General features: G+C 36.7%; 2 protein-coding genes across 5 annotated transcripts in view; one reads left to right on the forward strand and one right to left on the reverse strand.

Moving 5' to 3' along the window:
- On the forward strand, positions 1 to 5,289 carry ankrd34ba (ankyrin repeat domain 34Ba). The gene is made up of 2 exons (XM_026220496.1): positions 1 to 362; positions 2,195 to 5,289. The coding sequence occupies exon 2, from the start codon at positions 2,256 to 2,258 to the stop codon at positions 3,897 to 3,899; it is 1,644 nt and encodes a 547-aa protein (XP_026076281.1). The 5' UTR covers positions 1 to 362; positions 2,195 to 2,255; the 3' UTR covers positions 3,900 to 5,289.
- Positions 4,640 to 15,234, reverse strand: part of LOC113054731 (zinc finger FYVE domain-containing protein 16-like) — a 30,179-nt gene continuing 19,584 nt past the window's right edge. For all 4 annotated transcript variants that reach the window (XM_026220495.1, XM_026220492.1, XM_026220493.1 and 1 more), the window contains 9 exons: positions 11,939 to 12,163; positions 11,736 to 11,818; positions 10,561 to 10,665; positions 10,322 to 10,472; positions 9,334 to 9,414; positions 9,080 to 9,242; positions 8,173 to 8,278; positions 7,915 to 8,091; positions 4,640 to 6,636 (listed from right to left, as the gene is read on the reverse strand). In XM_026220495.1, coding sequence (XP_026076280.1) covers positions 6,478 to 6,636; positions 7,915 to 8,091; positions 8,173 to 8,278; positions 9,080 to 9,242; positions 9,334 to 9,414; positions 10,322 to 10,472; positions 10,561 to 10,665; positions 11,736 to 11,818; positions 11,939 to 12,163 — 1,250 coding nt within the window. In that variant the 3' untranslated portion in view covers positions 4,640 to 6,477. The remainder of the gene's footprint in view (positions 6,637 to 7,914; positions 8,092 to 8,172; positions 8,279 to 9,079; positions 9,243 to 9,333; positions 9,415 to 10,321; positions 10,473 to 10,560; positions 10,666 to 11,735; positions 11,819 to 11,938; positions 12,164 to 15,234) is intronic.

The following is a 15,234-nucleotide window of genomic DNA, read 5'->3' on the forward strand; positions in this document are numbered from 1 at the left end:
TGGCAGAGCCTCCTTAGACAGAAAACATTGAACGAATTGCCTCTGTGCCTCCTCAGATTGCTTGAGATTAAATAGTTTCTAAATCAATTCTCTGAAACTCTGAAAGGGTCCAAATGTGTATCTGAGGTTCTCGAGAATCAGGGTTATTTTGAGTCCTGATGTTTTCCTGCTTCTCTCTCTCTCTCTCTCTCTCTGTTTCTCTCTCAGCATGTGAATCATGCACTTCTCATTGTCGCTTAGATCTGATCAGCGTCAGCCTGCAATGCAAGCACAGTCAAACACATTTACAGCACAGACAGACGAGCAGCTGTGATCACTGACTCCAGCCTCCATCCAGATCGGTCGAAATTTCTGATAACACGGTAAGAACAATTAATTTTTTCTCTTCTTTATCTGTTTACTTTTGCATTAACACCACCACAACTGTGTAGTTTGTTTACATTTAATGATTAAATGAGCAGCTTATGATAATCATACCACCATTTTTATAACATGCAGACTGAAGGCATAACAAAATTGTATTCCCATGTCACAAAGTTGACTGAACGAGTTTCGCTTAAAGCATTGTCAGATCTATTTTATCGTGTTTCATCGGTTAAGTTGGCACGAAGCAGAGAGCGCTTTGAACCACTGTACCTTGTTTAGAATAGAAACACTTTGCGACCTCTTCAAAATCTCAAGTGCATACTGAATATGCGGTTTCGTACGCTTTCCATGTACATTACAAAAGCTTGAAGAATTGTAGCAAATGGCATGCAGTGGTTTTCAGATTTTTCTCTCTTAATTCACACGAAGTACAACAACTGGAAAGGATTTCCAAAGACTAATTAAAGTGCAAAGGTGGCGCTTCTGTACCTGCTCCCAGTAGAGTTGAGCAGCTCAGCAGAACATCGCTGACAGGGTACAAGTCACAGCTACTCAAAACCAATCATCATTTCCTCCATGGTAACAGCGTGCAAGCTGCTCATGACAACTTGCTCAAACCCTTGTTGTCACATCGAGGAAATGCAATTGTTACTTGGACAGTCAGTCAGTATTGATATTGATTAATTGAGAGAGAGCTGGGGTTTTGATTTCAACACCTGCAGCATGCAACGTGATTAAAATCCATTTGCAAGCATTTTCCTTCTGTAACCTGACATTTCTGAGTGAAACTTGACATTCAACGAGAAAATGAGTGCAGCACATGAGCATCAGCTGAAAAGCATTGCATTTTGGTGAAAGATTGCAAAAAAACTGAAATTATCTCAGTACTAATTAACTGTACACAATAACACCAGGAATGTGTGTTAACACTGTAAAAAAATATTTTCAATAGTCTTAAGATTACTGGAGAATGTTTTCCAAGAAAACACTATTTCAGATTTTATACTTCAAAATTTTACTTTTTTTTATGTCTTGCATGGTATTTTTTTTGCAACCAATTGTGAAATTAACCAGCAGTTTTTTTTCTTTCAGCATGCATTGTACACAATAACACTAAATATGTGCGTCGATACATCAAAATGTGTGCATGTGTTTATTCTGACTGTAACACATGCAAATTTGAAAATTATGATAAAATTAATTCACTGTTGAGAACCATGGAATCATTCTTTATAATACATCTCTCAAAAGTACGGGATTGAATACAGTATCTATACCTTCTTTATATAAGCGCCTACCATCTCTCCAGTTGACTAAAAATGTATTCAAAAACACTTTATAAACCCTAATCAGAGGCATGATGTTCTGCAGGCGCGTGTCAGCGCTCTAATATAAAGTAACACCAAGGACGGCAAACACAATGGCCTTTAGAAAGATGCCGTTCCTAAAGAAAGTGCGAGTAAGGCCAAGCTTTGCGCTCGAGCTGAAAAGGACAGGCGGCGCAAAGAATGTTGTCTGGCAGTAACGGCAAACAATAAAGCCAAGGTCTCTGCTTCAGTTTACAAAAATGGAGCTTGTTGCTGAGCAGGACTGCGTAAAGAAACAGATTGGGAAAGTGCATTTGGTTTAATTTCATTATTTTGCAACGAATCAAGCATCTAATAACGAGGCGAACACAATAAGATAATTCAAAGCTACTCAAGACTTCCATTCTGCAGGTGCAATGAGTGTAATTTTCTATAAGAAGAGTTTTTTCAAATGGACTGTCTTCCATACATCCATTGTGACAGAGACCATGCAATATCTAACCTTGTTCCCCTCTTCACAGGCTTTGTCATGGCAGCATTCGTGATCCCCATCAGGTGCGAGTCACAGTGAAAAAGGTGAAGATGGAAGGTCCACAAGTTGTCAACACTGATGGCAACTCCTTGCTTAAGGCTGTCTATCTAAGTCGTCTCCGTCTAACACGGCTACTCCTGGAAGGAGGCGCTTATATTAATGAGAGTAATGAGTGCGGCGAAACTCCCTTGATGGTCGCCTGCAAGACAAGGCATGTGGACCACCAAAGTGTTTCAAAGCCGAAGATGGTTAGGTACCTGCTTGAAAGTGGTGCTGATCCGAACATCCAAGACAAGAGTGGGAAGACGGCTCTAATGCACGCCTGTTTGGAGCAAGCCAGTCCTGAGGTGGTGGCGCTGCTCTTGGGTAGCGGGGCGGATCCGTGTCTTGAGGACCACACCGGTTCTTCGGCTCTGATTTACGCCATCAATGCCAGCAATGAAGAAACTCTGAAAATCTTGATGGATGCCTGCAAAGCCAGAGGAAAAGAGGTCATCATCATCACCCCTGACAAACTGGCATGCGGAAGGCAAATGGCGAAACAGCACTTACCTATTCCTCCGCTTGCAATGGTGGAACAATGGAGTCCTACAATTGTTCCCTGTGCTTCTCCATCTGACATTCTCCTCACTACATCTCCACAGGGCACTCTTTCTTCTAGTTTAACAGAGCACATGTTTTCCTTCCAGGACCTCCGAAGCATGACTAATTCCCAGCCAACTTCTCCATCCCACCAGGTTTCCCTGGTAAACAGTCGGTTGAGCAAAATCCATGGCAATCTCCAAAGATTACACTCAGAGCCTTGGCTGAAGATCCCACAGTCTTTCTTGGCCCAACAGAATGCCAACAGCACCTCCGCTACAGAGGTACTCCCGGACATCACGCCTGAAGAGGAAATGACTTTCACGATGAACAGATTGGCTTTTGGTAACACGCCACTATCACGGCATTGCAGTGTTGATTTGAAAGAAACCAACTCTTTGAGTCAAACTCGACGACAAGGAAGAAATGGTGAAGGTTTAAGACTGGAAGGAGCACTGTGCCGAAACATGTCTTTTGACAGCTTATCATCCCTGCACTCTTTATCCCATCCCAATCTTCATTGCAAAAGCAGCGCGGAAGCTTTACCGGCTGAGAAGTTCCCAGACAAATCCCTGCCAAATTTGGCAGTGTCCAGTCTGCGCAACATCATCCAGAGAAGGAATCTAGGAATGGACCACTACAGCTCTGATTCCCAACTATCGGTGAGCCTCGCCAACTCTCGAGAAGACCGCAAAGGACAGCTTGAGAAGAGAAAACTTGCTAACTCGCGTTCTCCTACCTTGGTGGGGTCCAGGGAATCTCTTGAGAGTGCTTCATTGACGCAGTCGCAAAGGAGGAATCCCATCGGCTACGAGCGTTGGGGCTCGGGGGTGCTTTTGGATCCCATCTCCCATCCACGAGCTGGTTTCCTCCCTCCGCTGAACCAGCATGCACCAATCCCAAATATCATTGGAAGTGGCAATCCAAGCAGCATCCACACCGGCAACAAAGCGGTATGTGGCGTAGCGGCAGGGACAAAGCCCTACATTCCCTCGGCTCCTGCGGGTTTTCCAAAGGATCCCAAGACCAGGAGGATGTTGATGAGAAGACACTCCATGCAAACGGAGCAGCTCAAGCGACACGGTGACTTCACCGAAATTTTTGGACACTGAATGGTTGCCATTATAAACATTCTGACCATAACAAAGGCATCAATTCGCACCGACACCAAATGATTGCTGGTCACTGAAATGGAAACAAATAACATCTATACTCTTAAATCTAATCCAAAACAATTTTAAACAAGAATCCTTAAGGTGAGATCACATTAACTACTGCTTTTAGAAATTTCATGGACAAAATCCAGTCATTCCTATAGGAATCGGCATGTGAGTTTCACGTAGATATTTACTTTATACAGATTTCACATGTTCTAGAAGTTTACGTAAATCTGCTTGGTATGAAAGTGACTTCTGTGAAAGCAGTGCTTTATACATCTCTGCACTGCTGACAATGGTCTTTTATTATTTTTTTGCATGTGAAATTTCACTGATGTGACGGCACCTTAACAGTCAAATACGACTTAACAAAAACAATTAAATGTGGCTAGAGCTTCAATAGCTAAGAAAACAGGACACAAAAACATTAAAATGACTCAAAATACAACATTCAACTGCTGGCATTTCTGGCATAGACATTCAGATTCATTCGTAATACATTTGAGTCATTGTGTATGGAACATACTGTACCTTTGGTTGTGTGTTTGATGTTCACAATGTCTTAAAAAATAATAAATTACAACAACTATAATGTGAGCAGTAAATTTGCAGCAAATCACCCATTTAGAAAACCTCACTTCATATAACACTTCTCTTAGAAACATGTTATGAATGAGCGTGAGACAATGAATTTGTATATTTATCAAAATTTTATTCTACATGAGATACATATTAGAAATGAATGTTGTTTTGAAGAACATCCTTAGGTCCCATTCCAGACAAATCATCAAATAAATCTGTTTTTTCAAGAATAAATAGATATACATTATGCAAACTGATACATCTTTACAGCTTAAAAATACTTTAATTGTGATGACTTAATCAGAAACGGTGAGAAAATAATTAAACTCCCAAAATATTCCACAAAGCCTAAATCTATGGGAGAAGATCTGAGATGTCTATAAAATGCTTAATTAACTTCACAGACATTTAATCTCAATCCTTCCACAACAATCATCTTTATTTCATCTTAACATTTGTATTTGGCTTATGACAGAATTATAGAGGCCATCAGATTATTTAAAAATACCAGTCAATATATCAAATAAACTGATTCAACACTGTTTATGTTGTATTTTATCACTATGAAGAAAAAAATAATAATAAAAAAAGAAACAATCACTCGTCCTGTATTTAATTTCATTGATGACAGTAAAAGTGCATTTTGCAAATTAATGAATTTAAGATGCATAATTTAAGAATTAATGGTTTAATGGTGTCAGTTTAATCAGAATTCATTTGAGGGGGGAAAAGCTTTGTTTTGCAGGTTAAAGTACATTTTAAGCTGAATGTAAAAATGAAGTATCACAGTCTAGTGAAAGAATTAAAGGTTATTGCATTTATAAAATGGCTACTTAATTCAGAAACACCATCCAGCATATTTTATAAGAACAGAGATTCAATCTGTCAAATCCATTAAAAATTACAGATATTTAATATCTGTAGTACATTAAGGACCTTTGGCAGCCTTATAAATTTTATCACGGTGGGATTACCAAATAATAATAAAAAATAAATAAAAACGTGTTTAGATGTGTTGATATTTTCAGTTCCTGGCTGGACACACCAACAACACATGTGTAGTGTTAACAGACAGGGCTTTTTCAGTTTGTCCAGTAAAAATGAACTAATAGTAAAAGAAAGCCATTTAAAGATCTCCATAAATGACCTTTTCTTTAATTAATGCAGTAGTGTGAAAATAATTACATAAATGTTCAAGCAAATCTTTTCATAGCGATCCCATCATCCTTTTTCTTTACTCTAAATTCTTCTTTTTTATATATATGTGATGTGAAAATGCATTTCATGAGCTTTTTCTGGGATTATAATTGCAGAATGAGTTTTGATGTGTAATTTCAATGCCCTATCAAAAATATCGCCTTTAATCAACACATGAACTGTCTGTTCCAAAAATAGTATTTAAGCATAATCGAATAAGCAGTCTATATGCGATCAAACAGAGGTGTATTTACAAACTGAGAACAATGGCTAACCATAAGATGCAGTACTTAGAAAGTACAATAATCAGTACATAAAACCTTCATATGGATCCACATGAAGCTACTTCACAAGGTAACAGTAAATTATGACGGATGGCAAAAAAACATTGCAGATTCCAGCTCAGAAAAACAGAGATAAAGAAATGCAGCACTTCATATGCTCGGTCGCTACGTGTGTGCAATCAAGTAACGATTATAATTATCAGTATATCATACATCATAGTCATACATAAACAATTCTGTTCGCATTCAAACCAACATTCATCAACCGGCATCCACTGAAACAGGAAGAAGCACAGCAAGGTTTTTATTTATGTTGCTGACCTCTGCTTTATTCTAAAGGGTCGCTAATATAGTTCCACTTCAGTGAAGTTCCTTGAAAATGCATCAAACTCTCCATACCTTGTCAGATAAGTCTGTGATTCATTGGCACCAATCGTGAAGATCCCAATGGCTGCAAAGTTTGTAAGCTTTCAAATGCTCAGAGAGATGTAGAAGAAAAACTCCATGTCCATGGCCTGATGTGGGACACAGGAGCTTCCTCCGTGGATGACAGGAATGAGAGCCCCGTCCAGATCATTCATATACTTCTGAGGCAGGAGGTGGCCACCGGAGCCAGCCTGGTACTCAACCTACAAAAACCCAACAATCAGACGCTTACAAATGCATTTTATGCATTTAATCTACTTTATGGTGACTTGGGAGTTGCTAATAAAAGAAAAAGTGATGCCTGTGAATATTGCTTCCCAAAAAGCAGCAGTGTAAATCGTTTTATGTCACAGACGCAAACTCACAACTGTGTGATTCAAGTGCTTTCTAGATTTTTCTGATGAATATTGTGATTGTGAATGTAAATGTGATTGAAAAAAGGCTTCAGGTTTGCTGTGCTTGTTTAAAGGGCAACGTAATCTGAACCAACGTTTTGTGATTATATATGAATATGACTGTAACATCAATTTGATTCAACATCAATTATTTTGTGTGTTATTATTTCTTAAAACTAAACAAAATAAGAAATACTACTGAAATATTTCAGTACAAAATAAAAGTATTTAAGAACAAATATAACATTTAAAAAACAATTTACAATTCTAATATTACACACACGCAATTTTACAATAGTAATGTAAATTATTTTGTATTTTTACAGTACTTAATATTAGTAAGATCAGCAATATTTTTTTATAAAGACCTATCTTTGCTGCTTAATATTTCATTAATTTTTTTGCAACCTAAGATACTTTTTTTACAATCACATTTTAGCATTTTAACACATCCATGCTGAATAAAAATATTAATTTCTTAAAAAGAAAATAATAATATTTAAATAATTCTGAAAAAGATATTAATAATAATAATAAATAAATAAATATATAAATATATATATATATATATATATATATATATATATATATATATATATATATATATATATATATAAAAAACAAATATCTATAGTATAAATATATATATATATTATTACTGAATATTAGAAAGATTTCTGAAGGATCACTGAAGACTGGAGTAATGATGCTGAAAATACAGCTTTGATCACTGCAATAAATTACATTTAAAAGTATATTAAAATAGAAAACTCTTATTTTAAATTGTAATAATATTTTACAATATTACCTATATTTTTCTGTAGTTTTGATTAAATAAATGCAGCCTTGATAAGCAGAATAATTATTTTTTCTTATTTTATTTACTGATCCCAAACTTTTGAATGGTAGTGTAGTGTATATTAAAATTGCAATACTAATATTTATTCCTAGTGCTAATTTACCAATTTTCAAAAGTAGTTTGAATGTTTATCTTACCGGAAAACCACAAAAGCTCTTAAATCTTTTTTTTGTTGTGAACAACCATGCAATTTTGATCTCAAATTGGAAAATGATTTAATAATTGACCATGTCTGAGTCGGTGGAGACCCGGAGGGCGAGAGAGTTGAATCCATTGGCCATGAGCACAGACAGGTGAGGACAGAGAGCAGCGCAGCTGGCCGTGGCGATCTCTCTCTGAAACTGCGCCGATGACGTGAAGACGGCAGACAGAGAGACGTCTGAAGACTTCAGCAGATAGAAGACCTGATGAGAGAGATCACACATGATTCAAGCAGAGAAGACATCACTAAACCTCCTCCTTTTGCAGGCATCATGCCTACACACCTCAGTACACCTGATGGTTTGACCGTCCATCTCAAACTCTGAGTCCTGTTGAATCTTGACGCTCGACACTCCCTCTAGAGACCGGCCATCCACCGGACTGATGACTCTGCAAACATGTTACACTGTCTTAGAGGAATTACTTTTGACCTGACACAGCATCTTAACAGTCAAAGCAAGCTGAAAGAATGAATATTAAACAGTGCTTAATTAATGCATCTAACATTCAAGGTCACTTGCATTATTGGCCAGATAGATCAATAGTGCTTTATCATTCAGTAAAGTGGTTATTCAGTACAGTACTGGCATGCCAAACCTGCATCTGATGAGAACGTACACTATTAGCTAGGGATGCACGATATTGGATTTTGGCCGATATTCGATATGCCGATATTTTCAAAATAATTTTGGCCGATGCCGATACCGATATCGATATATATACAAATATATACTGATATATTTAAACTTTAATTTTACTGAAGAGAAATCCATGTATCATGTATATTCTACCATAAATTTATTATTTTACAAATGTAGACAGACATTCACATCTGAAAAACAGGTCAATTATTTCACTTGGAGAATATCGGTTTGGCTCATCGGCAGAAATATTCATATCGGCCGATACCGATAATGGTCATTTTAAGCTTTTATCGGCCGATACCGATATTGTGCCGATATTATCGTGCATCCCTACTATTAGCCACTAAGTTTGGAATATTTAAGATTTTTTTAAGTGTCTTTAGCTCACAAAGGCTGCATATTGTATTTTAAAATTGTAAAAATATTACTGTTTATACTGTATTTTGATCAAATACATGCATCCTTAAGCAAGCAGATAAGTTTTTTTTTTCAAAAGCAGTAAGAAAATCTTTTGGTAGTGTTAATGTAGATGATAAATTGTGTGTACCCAGTGTTGACCGGTGCTGTCCAGTCCACCCAGCGTACATTCACATTTTCCCGTGTCTCATCCGAATCTGCTTTTCCACACGGGATCTGAAAGTCGGTTTGGTCCCTGAGGGCCTGTCGCAAACCTTCCATGGTCTCCGGAGGGATTTGCACCATTAACCCGTCTAAAGATGAAGACGGACAGTCTGACGATAAAACTTTTTGAGCATAATGACCTGAGGAAGTGTTTGAAAATGATTAGTGTGACAGCGTTACCCTCCACGATGCTGGATTTGGCTATGAATCCTGACGAGGCTTTCAGAGCACCGTTAAAAACCACAAAACTAGCTCCAGTCACTGCAAAAGAAAGATAGGGTTCGCTGAGACATCCTCTTATTATATTACATAAGTATTATACATATCAAACAAATTAAGTGATTTCACAATAAAACTTATTGTACATTTAAAAGTTTGGTTTGTCCTAAAGATTTTGATCAAATTAAACTAGTTTTGTGATCGTTCCTTGTTTTGCAACATGCAAGTATCACAGCGTAAATACAAACATGTTTTAATATCACCTCAGATAAAAATGTATTTATTACTGGTAAGTTTAAATAATCAATTAAATATTAGTATGCATATAAATTAAAACGATTAAAGATCTTTTTTTCTGTGTTAATTCAGTGAAAAACAGTAAGAAAACATGCCTTGATTATTTTTCACGAATATATGTAGTTAAAATAATGTGCATTATGTAATATAATTTTTGTGTATATAAATAAAAACGATTGAATAAAAAATTTTCTTTGTGTAAATTTAGTCAAAAATCATAAGAAAACATGAGTATATGTAGGTAAAATAATGTGTATTATGATATATTATTATTTTTGTGTATATCTAAAAAAAAAAAATAATTCCTGTGTAAATTCAGTCAAAAACGGTAAGAAAAACAGTAAGATTATTTTACAAAAATATATGTAATTGAAATAATCCATTTTATCTAATGTTATTTTGGTGCAAAAAAATTATTAAACCACTTTTCTTTCTGTAACTTCAATCAAAATCAATAGGAAGAACATGCCTTGATTACTTTCTCACATGATTTTTCGATTTTGCATTAAATCATTTGAATCTACTTGACTACAATGCCTTGAAATGATTTAAATGTTGGTCCCTCTGATTGAAAAATAAAATAGTTTTAAGACATTCAAGAGAAAACACAGTTATTAAAGCTTTGTAGCTCTATTAGCAGTGACAATCAAACCTCTCCTGGCTTTTCCTGGTTTACTGTTGGCTTGTGTCTGGTAGCTTCCGTCCTCGTTCTGCACGCAAACCAGGTGAGAATCGGCCTCGGTGCTGAAACAGGCGCCGAAACTGATCACGTGTTCATTAGAGGAGTTCACCACCTTCAGCATCTACAACAGCCAGAACAACACAACACATTCAATAACAACACATTAACAGTGAAGCCTGACTGCCGCACGATTCGATTATAACTCTGACCTCATTAAACCTGGACTTGGGAATGTCGATGTAGATGTTGCCCAACTCCATGTGCACTCGCAGACTTTCCACCACCGGCAAACTGTACTGGTAGTTCCTCAGATCCTGTGTCAGAATCAAAGAAACACAAGAATGAAGGTGGATACCAAGGAGTAGGGGATACAAGGCCTAACGCTAAAGGAATAGTTCACCCAAAATTTGCTCAGGCCATCCAAGATCTAGATGAGTTTTTTTTTTTTTTCAAGAGAACAGATATGGAGAAATGTAGCATTGCTTGCTCTTCAAAGGATCCTTGTGGATTATTGTGATGTTTTTATCAGCTGTTTAGACTCTCATTCTGACGGCACCCATTCACTGCAGAGCACCCATTGATGAGCATGTGCTACATTTCTCCAAATCTGATGAAAAAACAATATTCAGCAAATTGTCATTTGTAGGTGAACTATTCCTTTAATGCGTGTGTGTTATGTGTATTATGTAATGTTTTGGTGCATGTAACTAAAACATTGTTAAAATCCTTTTTGTTAAATCAATTAAAACAGAGGAAAAACATGCCTAGATTGTTTTGTGTATTGTAGCATTGCGAATATACTTAAATGTATTTTGAATGTAGGTTAAACAGCTTGAAAAATAAAAAATCTTAAGCCATAAATAAACAAAGGAATTGGGGTTAGAAAGCCAAAAGTTAAAACTTGATAACGTGTGTACATTTACCTTCATACTAAAATGCATCTGCAAAGTAGAATGACTGGTAATAAGCCAATTTAGATGCAAAATAAACCTAATTTGCAGAGATGCACCACATTTTTCCATTTCTGCATCCAGAAAACTGGCCATAAGAAGCTCTTTAACTCTCAGAAAGTGGCTCAGAGCTCGGGTTTGAGTCTTGATTGCTTTCTAATCTCCTTCATTAGATGAACCCGAGACTCTAGTTAGAAAAGTGGAAAAACAGCTCAACCGAACTACCATCTTTGGAATTCATTTAAAATCTTTCAGGGCAAATCACATATTATAAATTTAACTGAAACCACAATAAACCTAAAGTTTAGATATTGTATATAATGATAGATTTACCACTGATTACAGAACCGGCTTTACTGACGAGATGTGCATTAATATCGTGCCGATATTTATCGTGCATCCCTAGTATTTTAGGGTTAAATGTGAACACATACTGTGAGCAGATTCATGATGGTGTGGCCCGTCTCTTTGAAAACTGAGTCACGGAAACGCACGCTCACCAAAGGCCAGGGATACACTGTAAAAATAAACAACACATCTTGAATGGAAGGAGGTGGTCCTTTGTATATTTTAATAGCAATATTATAATAACACGGTCTTCTCTTTTATACTAGCGGATGTTTCAGTGAGGGCTCACCGCTGTATTGTGCCCCCAGAGCGAGCAGCAGTCGGAGGGGAAATACTTTAGCCCAGGGAACCTCTAGTTTCTGGATCAAAACACCGCAGAGGAACGAGACTGGCGGCAGAGCAAGACCATCCAGTGGCTGAAAGGTTGGAGTGAAGAACAGGACGCCGCCGTGATCTTTACTGCCCAGGAAACTGTCAGTGAACGTAAGATTTCCAAGGTGCTCGATGAATTTCCCTTTGGTGGGGAAAAATAAGAAAAACACTATATGAGCCATATAAACATAACTCATTTACATCCTGAATAGATTGTGTTTTTGTGAAACAGATCAAATATCATTCAACAACAATGTTGCTGGTATAAATCTATTTGGCTATTAATTTATCAGTGCAGTAGTAAAAACTAACTAGATAGTAAAGTTTGTTTTCAAACTTTAAGTTGGCTTGAAAAAGCCTGGCCAGAAAGTTAGAAAAATGTAGAAAGTTTGAAAAGCTTAAAAAGTTTTAAAAATGTAAAAGTTTGAAAAGTTAAGAAGTTTAAAAAAGAAAGTGATTAACATATTACTAGCATTATAAGCAAGTGACTACCATGTCGTTAGCATGATTAGCAAAGTTTTTAACATGTTTCTAGCATGTTGAGAGCATGATTTTAGCATGATTAGCATTTTGCTAGCATGTTTCTAGCATGTGACTAGCATGTTTCTAGCATGATTAGCATGTTGCTAGCATTCCACTAGCATGTTTGTAGAATGATTAGCACGTTGTTAACATTTCGGTAGCATTTTGTTAGCATGATTAGCATGTTACTAATATGTTTGTAGCATGATTAGCATGTTGCTAGCATGTTGCTAGCATGTTTGTAGCATTATTAGCATTTTGCTAACATGTTACTAGTATGATTAGCATGTTGCTAGCATGTTGCTAGCATTTTTGTAGCATGATTAGCATGTTGTTAGCATGTAACTAACATTTTGCTAGCATGATTAGCATGTTGCTAGCATGTTGCTATCATTTTTGTAGCATGATTAGCATGTTGTTAGCATGTAACTAACATTTTGCTCGCATGATTAGCATGTTGCTAGCATGTTTCTAGCATGATTAGCATGTGGCTAGCATGTCTCTAGCATGTTGTTAGCATGTTTCTAGCATGATTAGCATGTTGCTAGCATGTCGCTAACATTTTGCTAGCATGATTAGCATGTTGCTAGCATGTTTGTAGCATGATTAGCATGTTGCTAGCATGTTTCTAGCATGATTAGCATGTTGTTAGCATGTTTCTAGCATGATTAGCATGTGGCTAGCATGTCTCTAGCATGTTTCTAGCATGATTAGCATGTTGCTAGCATGTCGCTAACATTTTGCTAGCATGATTAGCATGTTGCTAGCATGTTGCTAGCATGATTAGCATGTTGCTAACATGTTTCTAGCATGATTAGCATGTGGCTAGCATGTCTCTAGCATGTTGTTAGCATTTTTCTAGCATGATTAGCATGTTGCTAGCATGTTGTTAGCATGTTTCTAGCATGATTAGCATGTTGCTAGCATGTCGCTAACATTTTGCTAGCATAATTAGCTTGTTGCTAGCATGTTTGTAGCATGATTAGCATGTTTCTAACATGTTTCTAGTATGATTAGCATGTGGCTAGCATGTCTCTAGCATGTTGTTAGCATGTTTCTAGCATGATTAGCATGTTGCTAGCATGTCGCTAACATTTTGCTAGCATGATTAGCATGTTGCTAGCAAGTTTGTAGCATGATTAGCATGCTGCTAACATGTTTCTAGCATGATTAGCATGTGGCTAGCATGTCTCTAGCATGTTGTTAGCATGTTTGTAGCATGATTAGCATGTTGCTAGCATGTCGCTAACATTTTGCTAGCATGATTAGCATGTTTGTAGCATGTTTGTAGCATGATTAGCATGTTGTTAACATTTTAGTAGCATGATTAGCATGTGGCTAGCATGTCTCTAGCATGATTTTCATGTTGCTAGCATTTTATTAACATGATTAGCAAGTGACTAGCATGTCGTTAGCATGTTTGTAGCATGATTAGTATACAACTAGCATGTTGCTAGCATGATTAACATGTGACTAGCATGTGGCTAGCATGGCTAGCAAGTGACTAACATGTTTCTATGCTAATCCAGGTAAAACCAGTTGATTCAGTTAGAAACCAGCTAAGACCAGCGTGACAGTGGCCAAAACTACTTTAAAACCATGTTAAAAGCATGTTTTTGACATGATTATCAAGTTACTAACATGTTGTTAACATGTTTCTATGATAATCGAGCTAAAACCAGTTGATTCAGTTAGAAACCAGCTAAGACCAGCTTGACAGTGGCCAAAACCACTTTAAACCATGTTAGAAGTATGTTTCTAGTCTGATTAGCAAGTTACTTGCATGTTATTAACATGTTTCTATGATAATCTAGTTAAAACCAGTTGATTCAGTAAAGAAAACCACCTAAAACCAGCTAAGACCAGCTAAAGCCAGCTTGACAGTGGCCAAAACCACTTTAAACCATGTTAGAAGTATGTTTCTAGTCTGATTATCAAGTTACTAACATGTTGTTAACATGTTTCTATGATAATCTAGCTAAAACCAGTTGATTCAGTAAAGAAAACCACCTAAAACCAGCTAAGACCAGCTAAAGCCAGCTTGACAGTGGCCAAAACCACTTTAAACCATGTTAGAAGTATGTTTCTAGACTGATTAGCAAATTACTAACATGTTGTTAATATGTTTTTATGATAATCTAGCTAAAACCAGTTGATTCATTAAAGAAAACCACCTTAAACCAGCTAAGACCAGCTAAAGCCAGCTTGACAGTGGCCAAAACCACTTTAAACCATGTTAGAAGTATGTTTCTAGTCTGATTAGCAAGTTACTAACATGGTATTAACATGTTTATATGATAATCTAGCTAAAACCAGTTGATTCAGTAAAGAAAACCACCTAAAACCAGCTAAGACCAGCTAAGGCCAGCGTGACAGTGGCCAAAACCACTTTAAAACTTGTTAGAAGTATGTTTCTAGTCTGATTAGTGAGTAACTAGCATGTTGTTAGCATGTTTCTATGCGAATCTGGCAAAAACCAGCTAAAAACAGTGGATTCAGTAAAAACCAGCTAAAACCCAGCTAAGACCAGCGTGAGAGTGGTCAAAACCACTTAAAAACCAGTTTGGGAGACTAGCCAAAACAACTGATCAGCTTAGGCTGGTTTTAGCTGTATTCTCAGTAGAGAGTTTTTAAGGTTTGCCCTGGTAGTAGACAGCTTAAATATATTATAAGCCTTATTTTTCAAAAGTT

Source organism: Carassius auratus, chromosome 35 (assembly GCF_003368295.1).
Source record: "Carassius auratus strain Wakin chromosome 35, ASM336829v1, whole genome shotgun sequence".
Taxonomy (NCBI): Eukaryota; Metazoa; Chordata; class Actinopteri; order Cypriniformes; family Cyprinidae; genus Carassius; species Carassius auratus.

Coding starts and splice junctions, on each gene's coding strand:
- ankrd34ba (XM_026220496.1), top strand. CDS start 2,256: ATGGAAGGTCCACAAGTTGTCAACACTGATGGCAACTCCTTGCTTAAG.